Source organism: Schistocerca nitens, chromosome 6 (assembly GCF_023898315.1).
Source record: "Schistocerca nitens isolate TAMUIC-IGC-003100 chromosome 6, iqSchNite1.1, whole genome shotgun sequence".
Lineage (NCBI taxonomy): Eukaryota > Metazoa > Arthropoda > Insecta > Orthoptera > Acrididae > Schistocerca > Schistocerca nitens.
Genome location: NC_064619.1, coordinates 166,990,334 through 167,017,439, shown reverse-complemented (window position 1 = coordinate 167,017,439; position 27,106 = coordinate 166,990,334). Strand labels below are relative to the sequence as shown.

Sequence of the window (27,106 nt, the reverse complement as noted above, 5' to 3'; positions counted from 1 at the left end):
ATTCTTTGTCCAAACAAGCTGAATTATGTATGAAGATTTATTTTCAAAAATAAGATTGGATGCTCTCTAAATGGGCTTTAAGGACTGGAAATAATGTTAAATGAAATGAAGAAAAAAAACTACTGTTATTGAAAGAGTACATTTTTTTATGTTATGGGATGTTAGTTAACTAAACTGGATTACATGACATCTGTCATTCTCAGTGAGGGGATCTGCAGTGTAACATGGGATTCTATGGAATAATAAGTTACACTTCCATCCTCTTAGATTGACCAAAGATGTTTGTGGGAACTGAAAAATGTAGCTTAGGTAGTTTTTAAGGGCGAGGAAACTCATTGTGCACACTTTTGCTTAACATGCTATGTTTAGATGCAGATGGGGTGCGAATGCCTCCAGCTAAGGACATTGAAAAGGCATGATAGTGATTGCACATCTCCACCTGCTTGGTAGGCTTGCTTATACTTTGGCATTGTAGCTTGGTGGTACCTTGCAAGTCACACAGGAAGGGGACACTGGTAAGAATGTAAATGACTAAACAGTTGAAGATCATACTTGAGATCTGTCATTTTGTCATTTTGCTATCGAATGTCAAAACATGTATATTCACATTACAATCTGCTGTGAGATGCAACTCATGAGCAATCTGCATCATCTGCCATTGTAAAAATAAGAGTACAGTGGAAATTTTGCTGTTATAATGCAGAGGAGTTATCACAAATCTGATTACATCATTTCAGTTGCTTAAATACATTGGAGTTCTCTTTCAGCACCCATCCCCAACTGTCAAGGAGAGGTCACACAGCATGGTTTAATCATACTGCATAGAAGGTCCACAACAGCAATTAATTTGAAGAATGTTAATCGAAAATTAGTTGGAAGATAAAGCTGACACACACACACACACACACACACAAAGCTGAGTGACATGTATGAGGTGTGCAATGTTACACCCAAGTATGGATGGATGAGAATCCTTTTGGAGTTTGGAAACAAGACATCAACAATAGTTTAGCATTAATGTATCAGATGGCATAATTGGAGACAGAGTAATTGACCCTTCTTTTTTTTCCCAAGGAACACTGACTGGAGCATCGCACAGTGAATTTTTAATGGAACAATAAATGTTTTGCAGGGAGATGTTGCACTACAGAATGAGTGGTTCACAATATGGCACCATCTCAGTTTGCTCCACATACCAGCGCAATTTTAAATCAGCATGTCCCTAATAAATGGATAATTCCTGAGACAGCAACATCTTGGCATGATCCCTCATCTAATCTCAATCACAGGAGTTTTATTTTGGAGGGGATTTAAAGGACACACTGCACTAAAGACCTATTACGAATATTGCCATTCTTCACCAGCGTGTTCAGAAAGGATTGTAGCAGATGCTTGGAATATGTGAGTGAGTAAGACATTCTATGAAGTGGCACTTAGGTGCTTGTGTTAGAGATCATTTATGCATCAAGAAACAAAAATATCTGTAGAACCAAGATGGAAATCTGAAAACAAGAACACACATATCAAGCAAACATGTAACAAAAAAAGTATGTGAGAAAATGCAACAACATTGACTGTATATACATATGAACATTTTTGCTTCCTTTCAAGTCCTCTGCCCATTTCCAGGAGTTTCCCATATATTCGTTAACCCCTTGTATAAACTTCCAGTGACCAGAAGTGAGGGAGGCACAAAACTGAGGGTTGACGAAGCACAGAGTGTGTCACTGATGGTGGTCGAACCTTATTGGAGTTATAGGCTGACATAGTTGTTTAATCAAACAACTGAAAGTCTAGGTTGGAATATCAACAATTATGAAAAGGGTCGACCATCACTCGTTGTACAGGTGACTCACTGAGTTGCAGAGAAGCACAAAGAAATGACTATTACAAACTAAGCTGTCAGCCAAAACCTTCTTCAAAAGAACACACACACACACACACACACACACACACACACACACACACACACACACACACACACAGGCAAGAAAAAGCACATGACTGCTACCTTTGGCTGCTCTCACCTGAAAGCAACTTGAAATGCATCAAATGGGAGAGATAATCTGAAGTGGAGAGGGGAAAGGATAGCAGGGTACAGGTGGGAGAAGAGGAATCAGTGCAGCCTGGCACAGTGTGCAGGGACTAGAGATGGCAGAACAAGGCCACAAGGTACAATGTCAGGAAGCTGTGGGAGAAAGATTGGGGGAGGGGAGGTGAAAAAGAGGTGTGGGAGAACAAGATTAGAGAAGCAGAAAAGACCGGTGGGTGCGCTGGCAGAGAACAATCTATAATGAGGGTGCGGGGATGTGAATCAGGAGGAAGAGAGAGGACAGAGGGGGCAGAAACAGTTGGGTGGAAGGTGTTGGGATGGTAGGTTGAGGAGGGGGCAATTTCAGGATTGAAAAATGTATTTTAAGGGTAACTCCCATCTGCACAGCTCAGGAAAGCTGATGGTGGAAAGGAGGATGCAGATGGCTTGGATTGTGAAGAAGCCTTTGAAATCAAGCATGTTATGTCCTAGGCCCTTCTTCCTGGCAGACAGCTGGTTGGTATACATACCAATATAAAAGGCTGAGCAATGATTGCAGCAGAGCTGGTTTATGACATGTCTATTTTCACAGCTGGTATGGTCTCTGATGGGGTAAGAGAAGCTTGTGACAGTACTGAAATAGGAAGTGCTGATTGGATGGATTGGCAGGTCTTGTACTTTGGTCTTCCACAGGAATATGATCCCTGTGGTAAGGAGTTGGGACTGGGAGTGGCATAGGGATAAGCTAGGATATTGTATAGGCTGGGTGGGCGATAACTTCAGGAAGGGCGGGAAGGATCTTGGGTAGGATTTCCCTAATTTACAGGCATGATTAATTATTATCTGCCATCACTGCCTCAAATTAGGTGTATTCTACCCAAGATCTTCCCCACCCCTCTTTAAAGTGGAGTTCCATTGCCCATCCAGTCTTCAAAACATCCTAACCCATCCCTATGCCACTTCCAATCCCATCCCCTTGCCACAGTGATCATATCCTTGTGGAAACCCAGTGCAAGACCTGTCCAATCCACCCACCCAGCACTTCATATTCTAGTCCCTTGACAGACTTATCTTACCCCATCAGAGGTCACGTCACCTGTGTAAGCAGCCATGTCATATACCAGCTCTGCTGTAATCATTTCTCAGTTTTCTATATTGGTATGACTACCAACAAGCTGTCCGCCAGGAAGAATGCTCAAGAGCAAAGTGGGCAATACTATGACACAATGTGCTCGATTTCAAAGTCTGCTTCAAAACCCAAGCCATCTGCATCCTCACCTCCACCATCAGCTTGCCAGAGACATGCAGATAGGAGTTACCCTTAAAATACATTTTTTATTCCTGCAATAATCCCAGCCTCATTTTACAGTCAGCTCCTCTACCTTCTGCCCCACACACTCTACACAACTGTTTCTGCACCCTCTATCCTGTTACCTCTTCACTATTTGCCTCCCCTTATCTTAATTGTCTGATGCTCTCAGCTAATGCACCTGTCAGTCTTTTCCCTTTTTCTACTCCTCTCCTTTCCATTTCCATTTTTCCTTGCCTCTCCCTCCACCACAAAGTACTGATGCCCCTACAGTTTGGTCCCTTTACACCACAAACCAACCAAACAACTTCCCCCACAGTCACCCAACTCTGCACCTGGCAGCCTCAGTTTGCCAACTCTACTCCCTGCAATCTCTGCTAAAGTGTTTCATTTCTTAAAATTATAAAGAATGTAACTACCAGTCGTGGAAACATAATTTATTTATCTTGTTGCAAATCGATTTCGACTGATATCAGTCATCATCGGTGCATTTTTCTAACCAATACATGCCATAAGTAGAAGTACTGTCCTTGGCAGATTTCTGTCAAGAAGTCAAGGACAGTACTTCTACTTATGGCATGTATTGGTTAGAAAAATGCACCGATTACGACTGATATCAGTCGAAATCGATTTGCAACAAGACAAATAAATTATGTTTATGCGACTGGTTGCTACATTCTTTATAATTTTATATTCCACGGTCGCTGCACAGAAAGGGAACCTTATGGAGCCCAACATTCAAAAGTGTCAATTCTTCTTCCCTAATCCATACTCTGCTATCCCTTTCTCCCTTCCCCATGCCATCTCTAGACTGATGCTACCATTCAACAAGTTTTTGTTGCATTCTGGCCAATGTGGCTGGAGATAGCAATCTTGGGTATATGAGGAGTGCTTGCTTGTGCCAATGTACGAGTGTTTTTCTTTTCTAAAGAAAGCTTTTGCCAAAAGCTTATATGTAACATACTTTTTGGCATCCCTGTCTGCAACTCAGTGTGTCAGCTTTATAGCAAGTAGCAATCTATCCTCTTCATAATATTGTTGATATTCAAACTTGGACTTTCCATTGATTAATAAATGACCATTTCAGCTTATTACTCCAACAATATTCAACCACCACCACCAGTGGCATGCTCTGAGCTTTGTCAACCATCCTTATGATCTCAATGAAGGGTGAGACCTATAAGTAAATTATTCTTTGTCTACGACTTCAGATAAGTCAATTTTCTTGGGTAACGTAACTAAAATATTTTTATTATTATGGATAGTGAAAAATGCTTATTCTCACTCACTCAGTCATCATCAGAATTTTATTATATACCTTTAGCTTCCATGCAGTACAATTATGGACATAAAATTCTGTGCCTTCCCCCTCCAGGACATGGACATGTCCATTCCTCTGGATTCACGGGGTATCGCTTCGCTCCAGTTGTGTTTTTACTTTTCCAGTCACTGGAACATTGTACAGGGTGTTAATAAATATATGGGCAACCGATTCATAATATTGTTGATAGCCATTTAACTGGCATTTCCAAGAAAAATATATAAAATCACATAGCAAGTGACCCTGAATGGTGGATAAAAGTTTGATTTTTATAGTGACAATAATTCTAGGTTTAAATGTGATTACACAATGACGAAAAAAGCTCGTGCCACACCACTGTGTCATTGCTTGATACTGAGATGGCATGCAGAGCTATTCTACCTAACTTTATGCATGATATTCTCAATGCATTTAAGATTGTCATGAATGGCCTCAGATCATGACTGAAAGAACAGTTTAGTTGATAATTCAATTTTGTGCAGATAATAAATTCAGAAAACGAATTCTTTAGAAGAAAATTTAATTGTAAGATCTTATTTACTAAATCTTTGTAATGTGTATTTAATTTTCTTACCCTTCTTATACAATTCTAATCTTTGCATTAATAATAAAACACAATGAACAAATTACATAGGCTCACACATATTTTGTTAAAACCAAACAGAAGTAAAACAGTAATGAACTCTTGACCCATGATATCCTTCGCTCAATACTTGGTTGCACAGCCCTTTGTATGCATTGCTGCAGCACACCTGAATGGCACAGAGTCCACGAGTTTGGCCAATCATGCCTCAGGAATCTTCTTCCACTGCTAACACAGTCTCTGCAGAAAGTCTCCTTGTTGGTGCAGTACTGTTGGTGAACAAGTCTATCCAGTTCACTCCTAACTGTTCTATGGGGTTTAAGCTTGGACTTTGGCTTTGCCATTCGAATACTTTCAGTTTGTGCTGCTTCAGAACTGGAATGAGATTTTCACTCTGCAGCGGAGCGTGCGCTGATATGAAACTTCCTGGCAGATTAAAACTGAGTGCCGGACCGAGACTCGAACTCGGGACCTTTGCCTTTCGCGGGCAAGTGCTCTACCAACTGAGCTACCCAAGCACAACTCGCAGGAGTACTTCTGTTAAGTTTGGAAGGTAGGAGACGAGGTACTGGCAGAAGTAAGGCTGTGAGGATGGGGCGTGAGTCGTGCTTGGGTAGCTCAGTTGGTAGAGCACTTGCCCGCGAAAGGCAAAGGTCCCGAGTTCGAGTCTCGGTCAGGCACACAGTTTTAATCCGCCAGGGAGTTTCATATTAGCACACACTCCACTGCCGAGTGGAAATCTCATTCTGGAAACATCCCTCAAGCTGTGGCTAAGCCATGTCTCCGCAATATCCTTTCTTTCAGGAGTGCTGCTTCAGAACTGTCTTCACATGGCCAGGAGTATGCTTTGGATTGCTTTCAAGCCAGAACTGCCAATTATTAGGATGTTTTAACTTCTGTGACATATCATGTGGTCTGTTAATGTTTCCTCATACTTTGGACTATCCCTTACCCCACAAATTTCGATGTTTTGTAAGAAACAGACCTACACTATGGAACTTCCTCCTCCATGCTCCATGGTGGGTATTTGGCACTTTCTGTCATTAGTTTGTTGGCTATCGAACCTGCTGGATCCCATCTGGGGAGAAGAGATTAAACTTGCTTTCATCACTCCATAAAATTTTTGACCAGTCTTCAGTGGTTCACAATGTGCACTTCTTAGCAATCTACAGTGTGACCTTCTTATTTTTTGCACTATCATAAGTTTTTGAGAAGTTTTTCCTGCCATTCGGATCTATAGCTGCTATGTGATGTTTAGCTGCTGAAATATGGACCTTCACCCTGTGTTTTACCTGCAGATTATCATATATTGCCTGGGCTGGTTTTTTGGGGTCAGGTATGAGATGACACTATCTTCTTCTTGGCTTTCAGCCATCTATATTTCAAATGCAACTTATTTATGTGACCAGTTTCAGTGTTTCACTATGCCATCTTCAGGTCCCCTGACTGACGTGTAGGAAGAATCCAACCTTATGTGTAGTGGTCTGAATAGGAGCCAGCATTCAGAAACTGGGATGCGTAGACCTCTTTTTCAACAATGTGATCTCTCTGTTCATCAAAGGGCTGCTGAAGGTGTTTCTGATTTTACAGTTTACTTTGTGCATTGTTCTCTATCATCACCATTTTTTTCAGAAGCCAGGCACAGACACTCACAAGCTTGTGAGATGCCAAACGCCTTTGTGATAAAGGACTGAGTTTGGCCTTGACTCAGTGCTCCTAAGACACCTTGTCTGAAATCTACTGGATATTGTTTACTTTTAGGTATAGCTGAAAGTAAATAAAAGTATTAGAATTAGACCTGCTTCATGTAATTAGGTTTGTTGCACTCTTCCCATTTTACAAAATACTTACAAACCCCTTGAAAACAGTGTTTATGGCAAGGTCAAGCAATCTTCTGTCTGACAACCAGTTTGTTTGGATTTTGTGTATAGATAAACATACATATCAAACTACTAGTTTAACTACAAAATTCTTTTGGGTGATACTGTAGGTGACAGGTTACAAGTTTTAATACCGAAGTCAAACCAGTAAGCTTAAATCAAATGCTGTCAATCAATTATGGTTCACAAAGTCTTAAAGTGTTTCAACAGACCATACATTGTTATGTCCTTACCATATTTTCTACTAGTTGAGGACGATGCCTACGAACAGTCTTGACAGCCTGGAAAATGTCTACTTCTCCATGCTGTATAACCTGTTCTATACAAGCATTTGCTGCACAATAAACACCACATCTGCTTCGTCCATCCCTGTTGGAGAAAAACAAAGCAAGTATGTAGTACGACATATAATTTTATTCAGATTTAAGAGCACTACAGAGATAATCTCTAGCACACTATAAGGTACATTTTTGCAGACTTTGTTCCAATGCAATCAACAACTGTGAAATATTAACATACAAATTAAAACAGTGCTAAGAACAGTAGAACTAATTGTTGTGACAGTGCCATGACATTTAACAGTGCCGCTACACCAGTACGCGAAAACGGCGATAGAGGCGCTCCGCAACTCGGCTGAGTGTGGGAGCGCCACCTAGCTATGAACGGTGCTGGCTGCATGTCACGGCATGGCAGTCTAATGACAGATTCGGAGTTGGTAGCATGTAACCCGCTATTGTTTCTACGTTTGTATATCCACGCAATTGATTAGTGATTAAAGGTTATAACACTTTTTGGCGCCGAGGTCGGATATTTTTTTTCCTGCATTGTGGAATTGTGTGTTCGTGTCGGGGCAGACGTGGAACAGCTTATGCAAGCGCTCATTGAACAACAAACACAGCTGACGGCTGCTATTCAGGCGTTGTCGACATCGCTTACTCATCGTCTGTCTTCCTCTTCTCCGACTCCATTCCCTCCTTACGATGAGGCCGCTGAAGACTGGGAGGATTATGAGAAGCGTTTGCAGCAACACTTCTTGGCTTTCGGCGTTGTCGACGCTCCTATGTGTAAGTCGTTATTTCTATCTTGGATTTCCCCACGGATCTATCAGCTGCTATCTCAGTTAGCCCCTCTGCGGGAACCTGCCTCTCTGTCCTTCCAAGAAATGTGTGACTTATTGTCTACCTATTATCAAAAAAACACCCACGTTGTTGCCGCCAGCGTGGCGTTCTACCGGTGTTGTAAACAGCCCCATCAATCTTACCGGGCTTGGACGGCGGAACTACACGGTCTGAGTCAGAAATGTCAGTTTGTTACGGACACTCATCATGAGTCTTATGCTGATTCAATGGTTAGGGATGCTATTCTACGGCTTGCTCCTGATAAAGAAGTTCGGCAACGTGCCTTACAACTGCCAAACCCGTCGTCGTCAGAAGTTCTAAGCATCACTCAATCTTTTGAAGTGTCTCACGCTACTGGTGCGCAAATAGACGCGTGGTGTGATGTAGGCACTATACAGACAACTTTCGACACGGACAATTTGCCTGTTTCCCAGGAGAATGACGATGTGGCGGCGGTTCACTCGCGTGTACAACGTCGCATTGGGCCGCCACGCTCGCAGCGAAAACAGCAACCACAGAAGCAGGTTCGTTCTGCACTTCCTTCTTGTCCACGTTGTTTCATACAGCATGACAGGGCCGCGTGTCATAAACGTTGGGCCACGTGTAATTCATGTAGAAAAAAAGGCCACATTGCTTCTGTGTGTCAGTCCCCTAAAGTTCCTGTCAACGAGGACGAGGCATCGGACATGGATGTTAACTGTGTGCTTTCTCAAACAAATAAGTTGTTTGTCACTGTTCGTGTTCTGGATAAAGACATCCGCATGCAAGTGGACACTGGCTCTGCAGTAACTCTCATTAATTCTCGCATGTATTTGGAGTTGGGCTCCCCTCCCTTGTTTCCCATTACGCGAAATCTGAGGACTTATAATAAGCAGAAAATTCCTATTGTTGGCCAGTTTGATGCTTCCACTGCCTACAAGTCTGTTGTTAGGCCCCTCATGTTTTATGTGGTGGATCATGCGGGCACTGAAAACCTGTTTGGGTATGATGCTTTCCAGTTGTTCGGGTTCTCCATTGATGATGATGTGCACCTCATATCTGAGGATATTCCGTATCAACAGCTGGATGGGTTGTGTTCTGAATTCTCGTCCGTGTTCTCTGCTGGTCTGGGTCGTGCCAAGGATTTTGAAGCCCACATTACTCTTAAATCTACAGCTCGCCCTAAGTTTTTCCGGGCACGCCCTATTCCGGTGGCATTGCGTGCACCTGTCAAGGCTGAGATAGATAGGTTAACAGCTTCAGGGATTCTCCTTCCTGTTACCCCCAGCGAATGGGCATTGCCAATCGTGGTGGTTTCTAAACCAAACGGGAGTCTGCGATTGTGTGGTGATTTTAAAGCCACTGTCAACGCTCAGAGCCTCATTGACACTTATCCTCTTTCCCGTCCTGAGGAGTTATTTACCAAGCTCGCTGGGGGCCAGTTCTTTTCCAAACTTGACTTATCAGAGGTGTACCACCAGTTGCCGTTGGATGCGTCTTCCAAGGAATTTCTCGTCATCAACACTCCTTGTGGGTTGTATCAGTACCAGCGGTTACCATTTGGCATTGCTAGTGTGCCGGCCATTTTTCAGGGGTTTTTGGAACAGCTCACGGCTTCCGTTCCCGGCTGCATCAACTATCTGGATGACATTGTTGTCACGGGGGCCTCCACTGAGGAGCACCTTTGCAATTTGTGTTCACTGTTTCAGGTTCTGCGTTCGGCTGGGTTGAAGTGCAATTTGGCCAAGTCACAGTTCTTCCAACCCTCCATTGTGTATCTTGGTTTCCACTTGTCCCGTGAGGGTATACGTCCTCTACGTCAGCACGTTGCGGCCATTACCGCTCTACCCCGGCCGTCTACGGTCAAAGAACTTCAGGTGTTTCTAGGCAAGATTGCTTATTATCACAAATTCATTCCATCCGCGGCGGCGGTAGCTCATCCTCTGCATCAGCTGTTACGCAAAAACGTTCCTTTCTGTTGGTCCGACGAGTGTGAGCAGGCTTTTGTCTGCCTGAAGGCTCATTTGCAGTCGGCGCCTTGTCTTGCCACATTCCGTCCGGGTCAGCACTTGGTTCGGTCGACTGACGCGTCACAGTATGGCCTAGGGGCTGTTCTCGCCCATTGGTATGAGGATGAGTCAGAACGACCCATCGCCTATGCTTCCAAGACCCTCAACGATGCACAACGGCGTTACTCTCAAATTGAAAAGGAGGCGCTCGCTATCATTTATGCTCTAAAAAAGTTCAGCATTTTCTTGTATGGTTCTAAGTTTCACCTCATCACAGACCACAAGCCGCTGGTGTCTCTGTTCAGCCCATCAGCGTCGCTTCCAGATAAGGCAGCTCACTGCCTGCAACGTTGAGCCTTATACTTGTCTCGTTTCCACTATGAGATTCACTATCGCCCCCACGGCCCAGCACGCCAACGCTGACGCGTTGTCGCGTTTGCCGATGGGCCCCGACCCGGTTTTCGATCGAGATGAACTACTCTGTTTCCACATTGATGAGGGAGAACGTCGTGCTGTCGAGGGTTTTCCACTTACAGGTTCGCAGGTCACGTCGGCTACTGCGCGGGACCCAGTCCTGCGTCAGGTGATCGGTTTTGTTCAACGGGGTTGGCCGGACAGGACCAAGGGCCGGGCATCGGATCCCCTTCGCAACTACCATGCCTTGCGTCTTCGTCTGTCTGTTCGTGAGGGTGTTGTTCTTCTGGCCACGGATGGCGCATCTCCACGGGTCGTGGTGCCAGCCTCTCTTCGCGAAGATGTTCTCAAACTGTTGCATGAAGGCCATAGGGGGATTTCTCGGACTAAGTCCCTGGCCTGCAGGCACGTTTATTGGCCCGGTGTTGATCCGAACATCGCCCACAAGGTCGCTGCATGTGGTCAGTGTGCTCAACAACTGGCTGCACCCCGTACAATGCCCTCTCCGTGGCCTGATCCGTTGCAGCCATGGGAACGGGTGCACGCTGACTTTACCGGCCCCTTCCTCGGCACTTATTGGCTACTGTTGATTGATGCCTTCTAAAAATCTACGTTTGTTGTTTGATGTCCGTCGCCCACCACTGCGGTGACGACGCTGGCTTTGTCCAAAATCTTTGCGCTAGAAGGTCTTCCATCCACGATCGTCACGGACAATGGCCCTCAGTTCTCTTCGCAGGCCTTCCGTGATTTTTGTACTGGACACGGGATTCATCATGTTACAGCACCGCCCTTCCTTCCGCAATCGAATGGGGAGGTCAAGCGCCTTGTCCGCACTTTCAAAAGCCAGATGACAAAATTCCTTAGTGGTTTTTCCACAGATGACGCTCTGTTGCATTTCCTGAGTTCTTATCGCTTCACACCTCTGGGTGATCGCAGCCCTACTGAACTCTTGCAGGGCCGCCAACCGTGCACTCTACTGCACCTGCTTCACCCTGTCAGGCCTTGTACTGTGTCCCCTAGTGTGGGAAAATACTCGGTGGGCGCCGACGTGTGGGGCCCGAGGGTATGGATCTCGCCCTAAATGGATTCCAGGGGTGGTCAAGGCTCTTCGCAGCCGCCGGCTTTGTGAAATACATACGGACGACGGCATGATTGTTCGCCATTATGACCAGATGCGCCCACGAGTGGTGGCCACGCCGGTGCCACCGCACCTTCCTTCGCCTCCACCAGCCCAAGAAGCCAGTCCTGTTGCTGCTGCTGATCTCCCGTGCGTGTTGTTGCAGCCGACGTCGCTACCGTTTCCGAGTACGCCGGAACCGGCCCCAGGCGCAACGCCGCCTTATCCGGGACCCATCTCGCTGGAGCACACCCCCAGGTCCACGACACCTATGGATGCTGCTCCGGAGTTTTCACCCATCATCTCGTCCAGAAGGCATGTTCCACGCACGAGCTTCCGTCCTGGACATTTTCGACCATACTCTTGTGTTTCGACCATACTCTTGTGTTTCTCCGCGGGATCTTCTCGGGGCCTCCCACGAGGCAATGGATGTCTCCGCCCTGTCCGTGTCTCCAAGGAAGTCAGTGTTTTATTTTTTTTCAAGGGGGGAAAAGTGTTGTGACAGTGCCACGACATTTAACAGTGCCGCTACGTCAGTACACAAAAACGGCGATAGAGGCGTTCCGCAACTCGGCTGAGCGCGGGAGCGCCACCTAGCCATGAACGGCGCCGGCCGCATGTCACAGCACAGCAGTCTAATGACAGATTCAGAGTTGGTAGCATGTAACCCGCTATTGTTTCTACGTTTGTATATCCACGCAATTGATTAGTGATTAAAGGTTATAACACTAAGTTTACACTATTAAGTGAACAATATGGTCAAACATTATCTTCGTCGGTAGCGCAACTATTCATGTGCTTCTTCTGTCTTCTTCATGCAGTATGGTCTTAAGCTTAGACATCCCCACTGCACCTCCATGTTTCCTAATATTATCTACCTGTTTGATCTTTTCTTGTTTTTTGAAATCCAGAAAAGCCTTTCCTTGGCTCACCTAGTATCCATTCACCTGGCTAATCTCCTACTTGCTTCCATTTCATTTTCAGTAAAATCGTAATAATTTCTTTTACTGCTGTCAGTTCCTGGCAGTTTTCCATTTCCTGCTAACCTGCCACAGTTTTTGGAAGGTTTTATTATGCTAAGTTAGAATTGGTAAAGTCCCTGGAGGAATGGTCAACATTCAGGTATATGGCAGGAGTCATTATTTGAAGCAAAAAAAGTCCCATAAACATAGGTTCTAAAATCCACACATTAAGAGATGTGAGTACTACTTCACTTTCAGTATTTGTGAAACAAATGTCTTCTACCACAAGCTCTTTGCTTCCCATATTTTGGGAGGAGGTAATATAGACAAAAACAAGAAAAAACTGTCTAGTAAACTTGAGCTCTAACATGCAAACCTTAAGATCTATGAGCAGTAGAAGAGAGTGTTTCACAGTATCAGAGGTAAATAGGTGTTCATAACTCTTACGGTATGCATTTTAGAGCCTGTGTGACTAAGACTTTTTTCTTTGAATGAATACTGACCATTCCTGATGGTACACCTTGTATACTAATCGTAAACTTCTTGTTTCATCCACATAGAAGCTTCATTTGGAATACCCTATTCGGTCTAGTTTTATTATAATTGATTTTCTGGCCAATCTTATTCTATTAATTCTTTTCATTCACTGTTTAAAGTTTATCTGCACTAGAGGCAAAAAGAATGATGTCACCTGTTAAATGAAAGCATTTCAGATATGTTCCATTAACCCATGGCCCTTCTTTATTATCATAACATGTAGGCTTTCATTGCTAGTGTCTTCATTAGCTAAAACTTCTGGGCTAAGAGGCTATGGTCGAACAGAAGAAATTCTTCCTCCTGATGTTCCATTGCCAACTGTGGGCAATGAAACATCAGGAGGGACTTTTGAGTATAGTTTATGGGATGTGGAATGCCCTGGACTGATTCCTCATATGTATAATGGTGAATGGAATGCTGTGAAGGCTTGTAATTCAGGTAGGCTACGTACTGAGTCATTTTTAAAAGATACACAAATTTTACAAGTGTCTTTGAACTACATAATACTCACTATATGAACATTGTTCTTATGAACGCTGGTATGCAGTCTATTCCATGTTTCTGCATCACCTATGACATTCTCTTAAATGTTGATGATAAAACAAATGGGAAATTCTGATGATAAAACAAATGGGTCTTAGGCTCAGTCCTCACTTACTTACGTTTTTATATCCTTTTGTATTGCATACTTAAATGCTTTAGGTTCGGTACATTATTCTGAACTATACTACATCAAAATTTTATGCCCTCTAGGGGCATTTTACCACTTTGTTGTTATCTGGGACTTTTCTACTTATTTAGTTACAGTTATTATTATTATTATTATTATTACATTTTGTATACCTATGTCACTTAATAGTTTCTACAGTTATTTTTCTACTTTAGTTAATATATTATAACTGCAATGCCACCTGGTGGCACATAGTTTTTCTTAAATTGCCACAAGCACCTAACATCAATCAGTGTTCTGCCTGCTCTGACATGGGCATTTTCATTTTACTCTGTTTTGCATTGGTGCTATGTGACAGGGATAAATTTGTCCACCAGTTGTGATAAGCTCTTTTCATAAGTGGATACTGGCTAATATAATGTTACTGTACAATGTGACAATGCTCTCACATATTTGGATAAGAATTATATGGTTTCAACCTTGCAATGATATAATGACACACGGTGTCCTAGTAGATATGTATATTTTTAGGTCATATGTATTTTAACATTCATTGAGCTGTACATGTGCAAAAAGGTTGGCCCATGACTACTGTTAAGCATAAGTACATAATTTATTGTTGTCAGAGTGTCTCCTACTGGCCTGGTGATTAGACACAGCAGTGTTAGCCATATTTGGTATGTTCTCACTTTGTGTAAACTTTGTCATAATGACAGGTTGTGTCACACCTCACATGCAGTTTTCTATAAAACTTCAACTCTAAAGATGGCTAGCTGGTTTAGCAGAAACCAGTTACCATAATTATACGACAGTTTTTGTGATCTTGAGTAATAATGGATTACTTATGAGAATCCATACCTTTTATCATATATATACACTCTTGTTCATTTTCTTGTGCCTTTGTCCCACACCAGTGCAGTGTCAACATGGTTATTAACAGATGTGGCATGGTTAATTTAAGTAGTGGACAGATGCCCTTCCTGTCAACAAGTTGTTACCACCCCCCCCCCTCCCCTCCCTCTCCTGGCATACAGTATGTGTACCCCACCTGTCTGCAGAAAATGTTATTCATGTGAAACAGAGCAAAACTTTTCTTCTAAAAGTTTTAGAATCATGTAACTGAGGCACAACTTGGTACCAGCCTGAAAAACCACTTCAGGCTGGCCCTCATTGCCAACCCGTGGGCAGATTTGATCTGGGGCAAGTGCACTCCCCATTCCAGGAGTGGTGCTTTAACACACATGGCTATCTGGGTGGGCCCTGATATGTATATTAGTTCTGAATAATGTTGATTTAACACTTTATGGTCAACCAAGAAGACAATTTTAATATACACTGCCTGATACAAGAAAAGGGAAGCACCCAGAAGGGGAGAGGAAACTAGATGAAACTTCAAAGGATGGGAGGGTATGCGATCCACATGAACATCTATATGACTACTCCGTAATTTGCACTTAAGTCTCTGCCAGAGGATTCATCAAACCACCTTCATGTTATTTCTCTACCGTTCCACGCTTGGACAGCAAGCAAGGAAAATGAACACTCAAATCTTTTTGTGTAAGCTCCAGTTTCTCTTATTTTATTACAATGATCATTTTCCCTATATAGGCTAGCATCAACAAAATATTTCTTACATTCAGAGGAGAAAGTTGGTGATTGAGGTTTTGTGAAAAGATGCAGTCGCAGCAAAAAATACCTTTGTTTTAATGACTGCCAGCCCAATTTTCGTGTCATATGCATGACACTCTCTCCCCTATTTTGTGATAATACAAAACAAGCTGCCCTTCTTTCAACTTTTTCAGTGACCTCCCTCAATCCCACCTGGTACAGATATCATACTGTGCAGCAATATTCCAGAAGAGGAACACAAGCATAGTGTTGGCAGTCTCTTTAGAGACCCGTTGCATCATTCATAGATTACAAAATTGTGCCAAATCTATGAAGAACTTGACAGTATGAACCCAGTTATCAGTACAATATTGCATGCTCTCTGGCCTTGATGCATGCAATAATTTGGTTGGGAAAGCTGTCACAAAGTCACCCTATCCTCTTCTGAGGAAAACTGGGCCACAACTATTGTAACCACTTCTTTATATCTTGTACACTGGTGCTGGAATGGACTTCACGTTCAAGCTCACCTCACACATTTCATAAGAGACAGGTCTGGGGAATTTGCTGGTCACAGTACCTCAACATCATGCCAACAGTTCACAGAGACGTGCACCACGTGTGGACAAGTATTGTTCCATAGAAAAGTGACACCACGTGCTAACACATGATGATGCAAGGTGTGTCTGACATACTGTTATATCATCAGAATTCTGACAATCACCACCAGCTGTGATATAAAGTCATACGATATGGCTCCCACTCCATGATATCAGGTATAACATCGCTGTGCCTCTCCAAAGCAGTGGAAGAATGAGACCTCTCCCCAGGTCATGTCCATAATTGCTGACAATGGTCATCTGGGGTAGTGCAGAACTGCGATTCATTGCTGAATGCAATGTGGAGCTGTTCATCAGCAGTCCATGCTTCCTGTCTTGGCACCACTCCAAAGACAGCTGTCTGTATTGTGTTAATGGCAGTCTACACAATGGAAGGTAATTCCCTAGTCGGGCTGCTGCAGTCTCCGACCAATGGTGTAGGGAGTCAATTACTTGTTCTCGGATGGCAGGCACAGATGTTGTGATATGCTTACTGCACAATATGGTGCTCTTCCCTTGTGGTGGTCAGATATGGTCAACCAGAACCTTGATGACAAATATACCTCCATGCTCATGCAGTCCAACATTGGGCTACTGTCACATCAAAAAGGCCCAGAAATATGCAAATTGCATGATTCAACCAGACAGCCAAATGGGATCCCACAATGAGGCCCCTTTCAAATATTATTAGCTGCTGATAATATGTCTCACAAGAGTACACAACAGCTCAATGTCCTACACCTAACCACTCAACGTCCGGCATGTTCACACACATTATATATCCTAACAGACCTGTTAAGAAAACTAAACATGAACAACACTAATGCATTCTTGTGGATGTTCTACCTGTCACAAAGAGTTGCCTTCCCTGTTCCACTCATGAATGGCGCATGGAAAGAATGACTGACAGTAATCCTCTATATTAGCTCTAATATCTCAAATTTTTTCATCATGATCATTTCACAAGATTGATGTGGGACGAAGTAATCTGTTTGTGGGGCAGTGGGTTAATAATATTGAATTTGTTCATCATCGTCTTCTACAATAGCCTGAAAACTACTGACCATAATTTCCAGTCTGCAAGTCCACATTCTCATTGTGCCCACTGAAAGTAAATGTTCCTACTAGCTATTTAATCAGCGGGGTCAGGAACTATGATTATAAGTAAAAGTTTTGAATTCTATCTGATTAACATATTCAGTAAAAGTTTACACATACAAATATAGTAATATTTCTGATAATAATAATAATAATAATAATAATGTCCCTAATATATACAGCACTATGAGCAGTTCAGAGGTGACCTCTACAGTAAGTTCCAACTAAATAAGTCTCTAGCCCTGACTTCTAATCATCAAAGTTAATCGCTCACCACAAAAGTGGAAAATAAAGTGTGAATGTTAGCCCCAGTAACTTTGATTGTGACAGAGGGGTGAATAAGACAACACTAGATCACAGTTACCACCAGTGCTGAGGTTAGAAGAAGATGGTGCATCATCATAGAGCAGTGTGGACCTGCAAGCTACCTACAAGCTGCTGCACATGCTCACTGGTGCCAAGACCTCCCCTGGAGCTACAGCAGTAGGCCATCCTCACTGACACAGCTGCTGCTGCTGCCTGCATTACATTGCAATGCATCACATACCATTGCTTGCTGAGGTCAAGCAATTAAGTCAAGTCAAGAATATTTAAAATATTTGTTTACTGCTTCCAACAGGCTATTGAAAATGGAATGTACTGATAAGAACAATGTGAAGTTAAGATGGAACCACTCTCTGATGATGAATCCTCAGATTTAGAAACTGAAAGAAACTGAAACTAATGAGGATGGTTCCGCCAAAGTAATAAATCCAGAATCAGGAGTAAAGCTCAGTGTTAATGCAAAGTTAGAACCATTTTCTGATGACAAGGTAAATGAAGTTGAGGTCAAAAATGAAAAAGTAGAATTAGTAGACTTATCAGATAATGAGACTGACTTCAATATTTCTGAAATTCAGCCAAGTCAGGGAATGCTACATACTCCTTTAAAATTGGTGGTAATGCTAAGTGGCAATGTAGAACACCAAACTGGATGCAATTACTGTTTGCTAAACATGAATCACATCATAAAGAACTAAAGCATAATAATAAAGAACTGAACAGTAAGACTGCAGCTAATACTAAAGAACTACAGGATAGTAATAAAGAATGACCTCAAAACTGAATAGTTTAAATTATAAAATTGATTCTGACCACCATGATCTGCAAGTCAAAATAGGGGAACAGCTAACTAAATTGCATAGTACTTTCAAAGCCGAAATTAGCAAAGATTTCAAAGGCACAGATGAACTTATGGAAGGAAGGTTGTCAGAAAGAATAGGCATTGAATCCAAACTATGCTCTAATCAATTTGAAGAAGTAACTACTAGAGTACAAGCTTGTCATAAAGATATTAAGAAAATAAAATTGGATTTTGTGAAATTCTGACAGAGCGGAAGCAGTAGAACTACAAGCAGAGGGACTAAATACTAGTATTACTAACACAGAAAATTGAGTAATCTCTAATAACTCTTGTAGTACTACTCTACAACATGTTGCTTCAGTTGCAGCTTTCATCAGATGTCATCAATTTTCATGTTTTGATCCAGACAAACAAATTCACCTATTAGAGTTCTGGAATGATTTTGAGGATGTTTTGCCTATTGTAAAGTCGGAATTAGAAAAAATTCTTTCATAAGAAGTCATTTGTCAGGAGATGCTTTGCGATGGTCAACTGACGCAATCACTAGACACAAAACTCTTTCCGAATTTACTACTGCAGTTCTTAATGAGTGCTGGTCACACAACAAACAAAACAATGTTTTGAGAGTGTTTGGAGTAGTAAAAAGTTTGCTCCAGGACGTGAGTCAGTAAGAGAGTTCTCTAGAAAGTGGGTCTAATGGCTGTCACACGTGACAGAAAAGATTAAATCAGAAATGATTATAATGGGACTAGAAGGTAAAGTGATTTGGTATTGGAAGGAAAGAATCATTTCTGCACCTAGAGATAATGTGTATCGGTTCACTGAGTATCTGGAGCAAGTTGAAAGAGTAGCTACTGCTGAGGAGTAGGTGCAAAATAATGATAGGTCTTCTAATAGTCATGTAAACAACAGAAATAATGACAGTGGGAACATGACTGTTAGAAGTATGGAGGTTCAGAATACAAGATCTACTTATCGTGGTCAAGGCTGTGATAGAGGAAGAGTTGGGAGACGGCTACCATGCTTTCACAATAATTATTACAACAAAAACAGAACTGTAAATAATGTGTCATTGAGATAAGATGGAGAGCCAAGTACTACCCTATCTGATTCTGTATCGAATGACCACAACAGGTCGCATGTGGGAAAGTAAGTCCCACCTATGAGGAAACTGGCGCTCACAAGGCACAAGCAGTAACACAGCCAGTAAAAAAAAAAAAAAAAAAAAAAAAACGTACCACAGTCAGTCAGCACACGCAAATAGATAACAGGGATGATGAAACGGGAACAGACAGTACCAGTGATATGCTAAACCTCCTGCTTATATAGTAGACAGCATTTTGGACATTTTTTTTTTTAAGGGTCAAGAAGGAAAAGGAAAACACTACAGATAACAGGGAGGAACAAGTTAACAGGTTTAAATCTGATAAGGATGAAGATGAAATAAAGGCTTACATCTTTTACAATAATGGCAATATGAAGGCTAAGGTTTTGGTACAGGAAGCAGAGGAAATTTTGCAAGGTTTTGAAGAGGAGGAATTAATGGATGAAGGGGGTACCAGTAATAATGAGGTCAAGGAACCTATTAGCTGTATTGACTTGCCACAAACTTTAAATGACGATAATAGTGTTCTATATAGCAATCTTGTGCAGGGACACAGTCACTCAAAAGTAGAGTGTAGTTTAGCTGATGTGCAGCAAACAAAAGTAGGGGAAGTTGTCAAGTGCTTCGATTTAAAATTGGTGAATAGGTTGGAAAAGATAGTGGGAACAGAAGAGATTGATGACCCAGTGAATCTAAGTGTGAATGTACTTGCAGCTGAACAAAACTACTTTAGCTGGAAACAGATTAAAAAGGATTTATTAGAAGACTTTATTGAGTAACCTGTTAAAACCAGAATAACTCACCCTATTATAAAAACTAACATCTTAAGAGTAATAGTGTGTTGTCTTCTTGATAGTGGCGGTGAAGCTAGTGCTTTGTTCCAAGTGTTCTTTGATTCTATTCCTAATAAGAATAAATTAACTGTCACGAAAATAAATGGTTTAAGAATAACTGGTGCTCCTGGAAAAGTTTCTAGACCCATACAGCATGAAGCTTTGATACCAATTGGTAAGGCGACACAATAATACACCATTCTTGTTTAACTGTGCTTGGTTTAAGTATTGAGATGTTAATTGGCACAGATTTCTTAACAATATGTCAAGGAAGGATTGATTTTGACCAGAGCCACTTAGTATTAACATTACCTGATTCTCGTGTAGTTAAAGAACCTTTTATTGGAAATTATACAGGCAGTAATAATGAAGCATGAAAACTGCCTATTAGAACAATAAGGAATAAGGTATACTTGGAGGGAGATTCTGAATTCAGTAATAATGTGCAAGATACTAATGTGGTAGGGAACTAGAAGAGAGAGAGGCAAAGGTAAAGACAACAAATCAGATTTCAGATAAACAGAGAAAGTTAAACAGTATGAGTGCCATTTGAATGTTAAATCTGGGCAGGTATTTTTCAACAAATCATATCAGATATATGTTTCAAGAAAGCAAGCGGTTAAGAAAGAAATTCAACTTATGTTGGCATGGGGTGTCATTGAGCAAGCAGTTAGTAAATAAAAGAATCCTTTTCTTGTTGTGCGTAAACATGACAGAAATATTAGATTAGTACTGGACGCTTGCAAGTTAGAGAAGACTGAATGTGTAAGAGACAAAATTCCTGGGCCATGAAACTAGCAGGGAAGTTATATTACCTGACCTTTTCAAATTATCAGTCACTGAAAAGTCTGAAGTGCCCAGAAATTAAAAGCATCTCAGGTCAATGTTTGGTTTATTCAAATTCTACCACCACTTTGATATAGATTCATTGTTTAATGCACCTTGTTTATTCCACTAGTTGAAGAAGAGTAGCCCCTTGGGTTTGGACTAAAGAGTGCCAGACCGCTTTTGAACAATTAAGGAACATTATGATGAGTAGTCTGCTTTTGCATCATTCAGATTTTTTGAACCCCTTTTGCATGTCAGTTCACGAAAGTAGTTATGGGATTGCAGTACAGGTGGTCCAGGTGAAACAGAAGGGGGACCAAGAGGTACATAAAACAATTGCATTTTTGAGTCATTCACTTCACTTGTTGAGAGAATTATGGAATTTTGAAATTAGAGGCTCTGACTATTGTGTTTGATATGAAAATGTTTGAGCATCACTTGTTAGGGCACAAGGTGATAACCTGTAGTGATCACAGGACACTTACAGTTTTAAAAACTTGCAAACTGGGACATCTAGGATTAACCAGGTGGGCTATGAACCTTCAGCAGTTTGACCTTGAGATTAAATACATACAATGGAAGAACAATCTGGTAGCAGATGGGCTATGAAGAAATGCTGAGTTATGCAGGGAATTAGAAATTCCACAAGCAGATTGAAATGAAGCAAGCAAATTGGTCATAATGAGCTCAAGGAGGAAAGTGCTTTGAAGAAAGTATGCAAAATCTTAAGGGAACAAAATGATGATGATCACCTGACATTGATCAATGAATAAAATAGCAAATCTTTGTTTACAGTAGTACTATAACATAACAAGGAGAAAAACAGAAAGCAAAATTTTATTTTAGGCATAAGAAAAAATATTTGGCAAATTATGTAACATAACATAACACTAGCAAAATAACTGATGATGGTCGAAGTAGAGAGGATATAAAATGTAGACTGGCAATGGCAAGGAAAGCGTTTCTGAAGAAGAGAAATTTGTTAACATCGAGTATAGATTTAAGTGTCAGGAAGTCTTTTCTGAAAGTATTTGTATGGAGTGTAGCCATGTATGGAAGTGAAACATGGACGATAAATAGTTTGGACAAGAAGAGAATAGAAGCTTTCGAAATGTGGTGCTACAGAAGAATGCTGAAGATTAGATGGGTAGATCACATAACTAATGAGGAGGTACTGAATAGGATTGGGGAGAAGAGGAGTTTGTGGCACAACTTGACCGGAAGAAGGGATCGGTTGGTAGGACATGTTCTGAGGCATCAAGGGATCACCAATTTAGTATTGGAGGGCAGTGTGGAGGGTAAAAATCGTAGGGGGAGACCAAGAGATGCATACACTAAGCAGATTCAGAAGGATGTAGGTTGCAGTAGGTACTGGGAGATGAAGAAGCTTGCACAGGATAGAGTAGCATGGAGAGCTGCATCAAACCAGTCTCAGGACTGAAGACCACAACAACAACAACAACAACATAACACTGGAAGAACCTGATTAACTGCAGAGGACACACTTTGCACCCACCTATCAATCTCTATGTATCAGTCAAATGCTGGATTATACTCTGCCTCAGATGACATCACAGCCAGGCTGCTATTAAATGTGTGTTTGGTAAGAGTGGGAAGTGGACTCGCGGGTACTGTACACTGTCCTCGATCACTTAGATTTCACATAAGTAACTGTTTGTGTGCTGCCAATAATGATGACAAAATCACGAGGCAAGTGGTGGGGTTATTTTCCACTTTTGTGGGGAGCAATTAACTTTGATGATTAGAAATCAGGGCGAAAGAACATTTTAATTAGAACTTACTGTAGAGGTTGCCTCTGAACTGCTCATAGTGCTGTTTATGATAGGGACATTATTATTGTTTACTCTCTTTCTCAGACGTTATGTCTGGTTAAAAACGGAAAGTGACACGGATCTTGATCAAGCGCGACTTCCTTTTAACTGTACAGTATATGTTACATTGCATTTAGGAACTTTCGGGTAATTGAACAAGTATCAATAATTACAGATTTCTATAGTTGTATATATAAGTTTGGATGTAGCTGTATTGCATTGATGTACTGGTGGATATTGTGTGGTATGACTCCTGTAGTTGATAGTATAATTGGTATAATGTCAACTTTATCCTGATGCCACATGTCCTTGACTTCCTCAGCCAGTTGAATGTATTTTTCAATCTTTTCTTCTGTTTTCTTCTGTATATTTGTTGTATTGGGTATGGATATTTCGATTAGTTGTGTTAATTTCTTCATTTTACTGGTGAGTATGATGTCAGGTTTGTTATGTAGTGTTGTTTTATCTGTTATAATGGTTCTGTTCCAGTATAATTTGTATCCATCATTCTCCAGTACATTTTGTGGTGCATACTTGTATGTGGGAAATAATGTTTTATTAGTTTATGTTGTATGGCAAGTTACTGATGTATTATTTTTGCTACATTGTCATGTCTTCTGGGGTATTCTGTATTTGCTAGTATTGTACATCCGCTTGTGATGTGATCTACTGTTTCTATTTGTTGTTTGCAAAGTCTGCATTTATCTGTTGTGGTATTGGGATCTTTAATAATATGCTTGCTGTAATATCTGGTGTTTATTGTTTGATCCTGTATTGCAATCATGAATTGTTCCATCTCACTGTATATATAGTCTTTTCTTAGCCATGTGTTGAATGCGTCTTGATCTGTGTGTGGCTGTGTCAGATGATACGGGTGCTAGCCATGTAGTGTTTTCTTTTTCCAATTTATTTTCTTCGTATCTGTTGATGTTATGTGATCTAAAGGGTTGTAGAGGTGGTTATGAAATTGTAGTGGTGTAGCCGATGTATTAATATGAGTGATTGCTTTGTGTATTTTGCTAGTTTCTGCTCGTTCTATAAAGAATTTTCTTAAATTGTCTACCTGTCCATAATGTAGGTTTTTTATGTTGATAAATCCCCTTCCTCCTTCCTTTCTGCTTAATGTGAATCTTTCTGTTGCTGAATGTATGTGATGTATTCTATATTTGTGGCATTGTGATCATGTAAGTGTATTGAATGCTTCTAGGTCTGTGTTACTCCATTTCACTACTCCAAATGAGTAGGTCAGTATTGGTATAGCATAGATATTTATAGCTGTTGTCTTGTTTCTTGCTGTCAATTCTGTTTTCAGTAATTTTGTTAGTCTTTGTCTATATTTTTCTTTTAGTTCTTCTTTAATATTTGTATTATCTATTCCTATTTCTTGTCTGTATCCTAGACATTTATAGGCATCTGTTTTTCCATCGCTTCTATGCAGTCACTGTGGTTATCCAATGTGTAATCTTCTTGTGTAGTGTGTTTTCCCTTGACTATGCTATTTTTCTTACATTTGTCTGTTCCAAAAGCCATATTTATACCATAGCTGAATACTTCTGTTATCTTTAGCAATTGGTTGAGTTGTTGATTTGTTGCTGCCAGTAGTTTTAGATCATCCATGTATAGCAAATGTGTGATTTTATGTTGGTATGTTCCAGTAATATTGTATCCATAATTTGTATTATTTAGCATGTTGGATAGTGGGTTCGGAGCAAGGCAGAACCAGAAAGGACTTAATGAGTCTCCTTGGTATATTCCACGCTTAATCTCTATTGGCTGTGATGTGATAGTATTTGAATTTGTTTGGATATTAAGTGTGGTTTTCCAATTTTTCATTACTGTGTTTAGGAACTGTATCAATTTAGGATCTTCTTTGTATATTTCCAATATTTGTAGTAACCATGAGTGGGGTACACTATCAAAAGCTTTTTGGTAATCAATGTATGTGTAGTGTAGTGACCTTTGTTTAGTTTTAGCTTGGTATGTCACCTCTGCATCTATTATCAGTTGCTCTTTACATCCTCGTGCTCCTTTGCAACAGCCTCTTTGTTCTTCATTTATAATTTTGTTCTGTGTTGTATGTGTCATTAATTTCTGTGTAATAACTGAAGTTAATATTTTGTATATTGTTGGTAGGCATGTTATGGGGCAATATTTAGCTGTGTCTGCTTGATCTTTAGGTTTCAGATAAGTTATTCCATGTGTAAGTGTATCACGGAATGTATATGGGTCTGCAGTGTAACTGTTAAATAATTTAGTTAGATGTGAATGTGTTGAGGTGAACTTCTTTAGCCAGAAAATTGCTATTTTATCTTTTCCAGGGGCTTTCCAATTGTGAGTAGAATTAATTGCTTGGGTGACTTCATGTTGCAAAATTATCACTTCAGGCATTTGTGGTATCACCTTGTATGTGTCTGTTTCTGCTTGTATCCACCGTGCATGCCTGTTATGTTGTACGGGATTTGACCATATGTTGCTCCAGAAGTGTTCCTGTCTGTTATGTTTGGTGGATTGTCTATTTTAATGTGTGTTTTTATCTATTGTCTGGTAAAATTTCTTTTGGTTTGTGTTGAATGTTTGGTTTTGTTTCCTTCTATTTTCACTTTTTTTTGTATCTTCTAAGTCGTTTGGCCAATGCTTGTAATTTCTGTTTCTTTTCATCTAACTGCTCTATCGCTTCTTGTTGTGAGATTTTACCTAACCTTTTTCGTTTTTTTTTCTGACATTTCATTTCTTATAAATTGTGTTAGCTGTCCGATGTCTTTTCTCAGTTTTTCTATTCTGATCTGTAGCCTGTGTTGCCATGCTGGTTTTGTGGGTTTCTTCTGTGTGTCGGTTGGTTCTGATCTCTGCCTAGTGTGTGTATTTAGTGTAGTGAGTGCTCCTATATAAACCAGTAGTTGTAACTCTTCCATAGTTGTATTTTCATATATTTTGTTGTGTATGATTGTGTTGATAGTTGTTGTTGTTGTTGTTTCGACTTGTGGGTTATTTGGTGGTCTATGCAAGAATAGCCTAATGTCTGTATTTGTGTCTTTGTATTCTATATATGTCAGCTGAAATTTTTCTTCTATATCTAACATGTGTGTCACTTCGTGTTCTATTTGTGCTTGTTCTGGTGGCTGTCTTAAGATTTCGTTTTCCTCTGATTGTTTAACTGGTACATGTTGTTCTTTGTTTGTTTGCTGTGGGATGTTTGAGTCCATTACTGTATTTTCTTCTTCTTCTGATTGCACATTATTTTGTTCTAGTATTTGTTGTACTTGTTGTTTGATGTTTTCTAATTCTGACTGGGGTATCCTGTTATTTTTGATTATTACATGGATCTGATCAGCTAGTCATTGTTCTGTTAAAAATTTTAATTCTGGGTATCTGGTAATAAATGTTGTGTACACTTGTGATCTGTATCCAGTTGTGTTTGTTCCTTAGTTTGTTGCTTGGTAATAACAGAACATTGGGTGTCGGTTAACTTCATCTGACCATCTCATCCTCTGTCTTTGTTTTCCTTCTAGAGTGTGTAGGGAAGCAGCCTACTCACGCCGTATAAAATTCACATCAGTCTTTCCATTGTGTGCCAGCCAGTCCGCTGTAACTAGCTCTTGCAAAGAAGGAGTCGAAACTTTCGTGGATAGGAAAGATGAAGATAGAGTGAGACCTGAAATAGGAAAGAAGATCTCACACAGCTGGGACTACACAGCTGCCACACTGTGTAGAGGTTACAGAACAACCTCCTCCCTACAGAATTCATTGGTTTCAGAAAATTTTCATATTGGAAAGAAGGGGTCAAAATTTTTGTAGATAGGAAAGATGAAGAATGAGTGAGATCTGAAATTGGAAAGAAGATCTCACACAGCTGGGACTGCACAGCTGCCACACTGTGTAGAGGTTACAGACAACCTCCTCCCTACAGAATTCATTCACTACCTATGAACTTCTTTAGGTCGATCACGTTCCTGAGGCCTAATAGCTTTTTAATCTTAGGGTACCCTAGCCTATATACATTGGCATGTTCATATACCTAGGACCTTTCAGGATCATAGGAAAACCACATGCCAATGTATATAGGCTAGGAATGTGATTGACCTAAAGAAGTTCATAGGTAGTGAATGAATTCTGTAGGGAGGAGGTTGTTCTGTAACCTCTACACAGTGT

General features: G+C 40.9%; 1 protein-coding gene across 1 annotated transcript in view; it reads right to left on the bottom strand.

Annotated features, from left to right (window-relative positions):
• LOC126262799 (receptor-type tyrosine-protein phosphatase kappa) overlaps nt 1-27,106 on the bottom strand; it is a 709,382-nt gene that overhangs the window by 25,563 nt on the left and 656,713 nt on the right. The window contains exon 14 of the mRNA XM_049959624.1: nt 7,359-7,494. Coding sequence (XP_049815581.1) covers nt 7,359-7,494 — 136 coding nt within the window. The remainder of the gene's footprint in view (nt 1-7,358; nt 7,495-27,106) is intronic.